Source organism: Eimeria mitis, genomic scaffold, assembly GCF_000499745.2.
Source record: "Eimeria mitis Houghton genomic scaffold, Emh_scaff1012, whole genome shotgun sequence".
Taxonomy (NCBI): Eukaryota; Apicomplexa; class Conoidasida; order Eucoccidiorida; family Eimeriidae; genus Eimeria; species Eimeria mitis.
In genome coordinates, this window is record NW_013567076.1 from 6022 (window position 1) to 6260 (window position 239).

At 61.9% G+C, this 239-nt stretch overlaps 1 protein-coding gene across 1 annotated transcript in view; it reads right to left on the reverse strand.

Moving 5' to 3' along the window:
- Positions 1-239, reverse strand: part of EMH_0027430 (uncharacterized protein) — a gene marked incomplete at both ends in the record, with an annotated part of 2689 nt that overhangs the window by 738 nt on the left and 1712 nt on the right. The window contains one exon of the mRNA XM_013494031.1: positions 36-237. Coding sequence (XP_013349485.1) covers positions 36-237 — 202 coding nt within the window. The remainder of the gene's footprint in view (positions 1-35; positions 238-239) is intronic.

Genomic DNA, 239 nt, shown 5'->3' on the forward strand with positions numbered 1-239 from the left:
AGCAGCAGCAGCAGCAGCAGCAGCAGCAGCAGCACCCCGACGCGGTGCTGCTTGCGTCATATCTATAGAGGTCGCCCCCATCATGTTTTGGGGGCCCCCCAGGGACCCATCAATCTCATCATCTATATAACTCGCCATCTTCTCCTGCTGCTGCTGCTGCTGCTGCTGCTGCTGCTGCTGCTGCTGGTGCTGCTGGGGGTGGTGCTGCTGCTGCTGCTGCTGCTGGGGGTGGTGCTGGT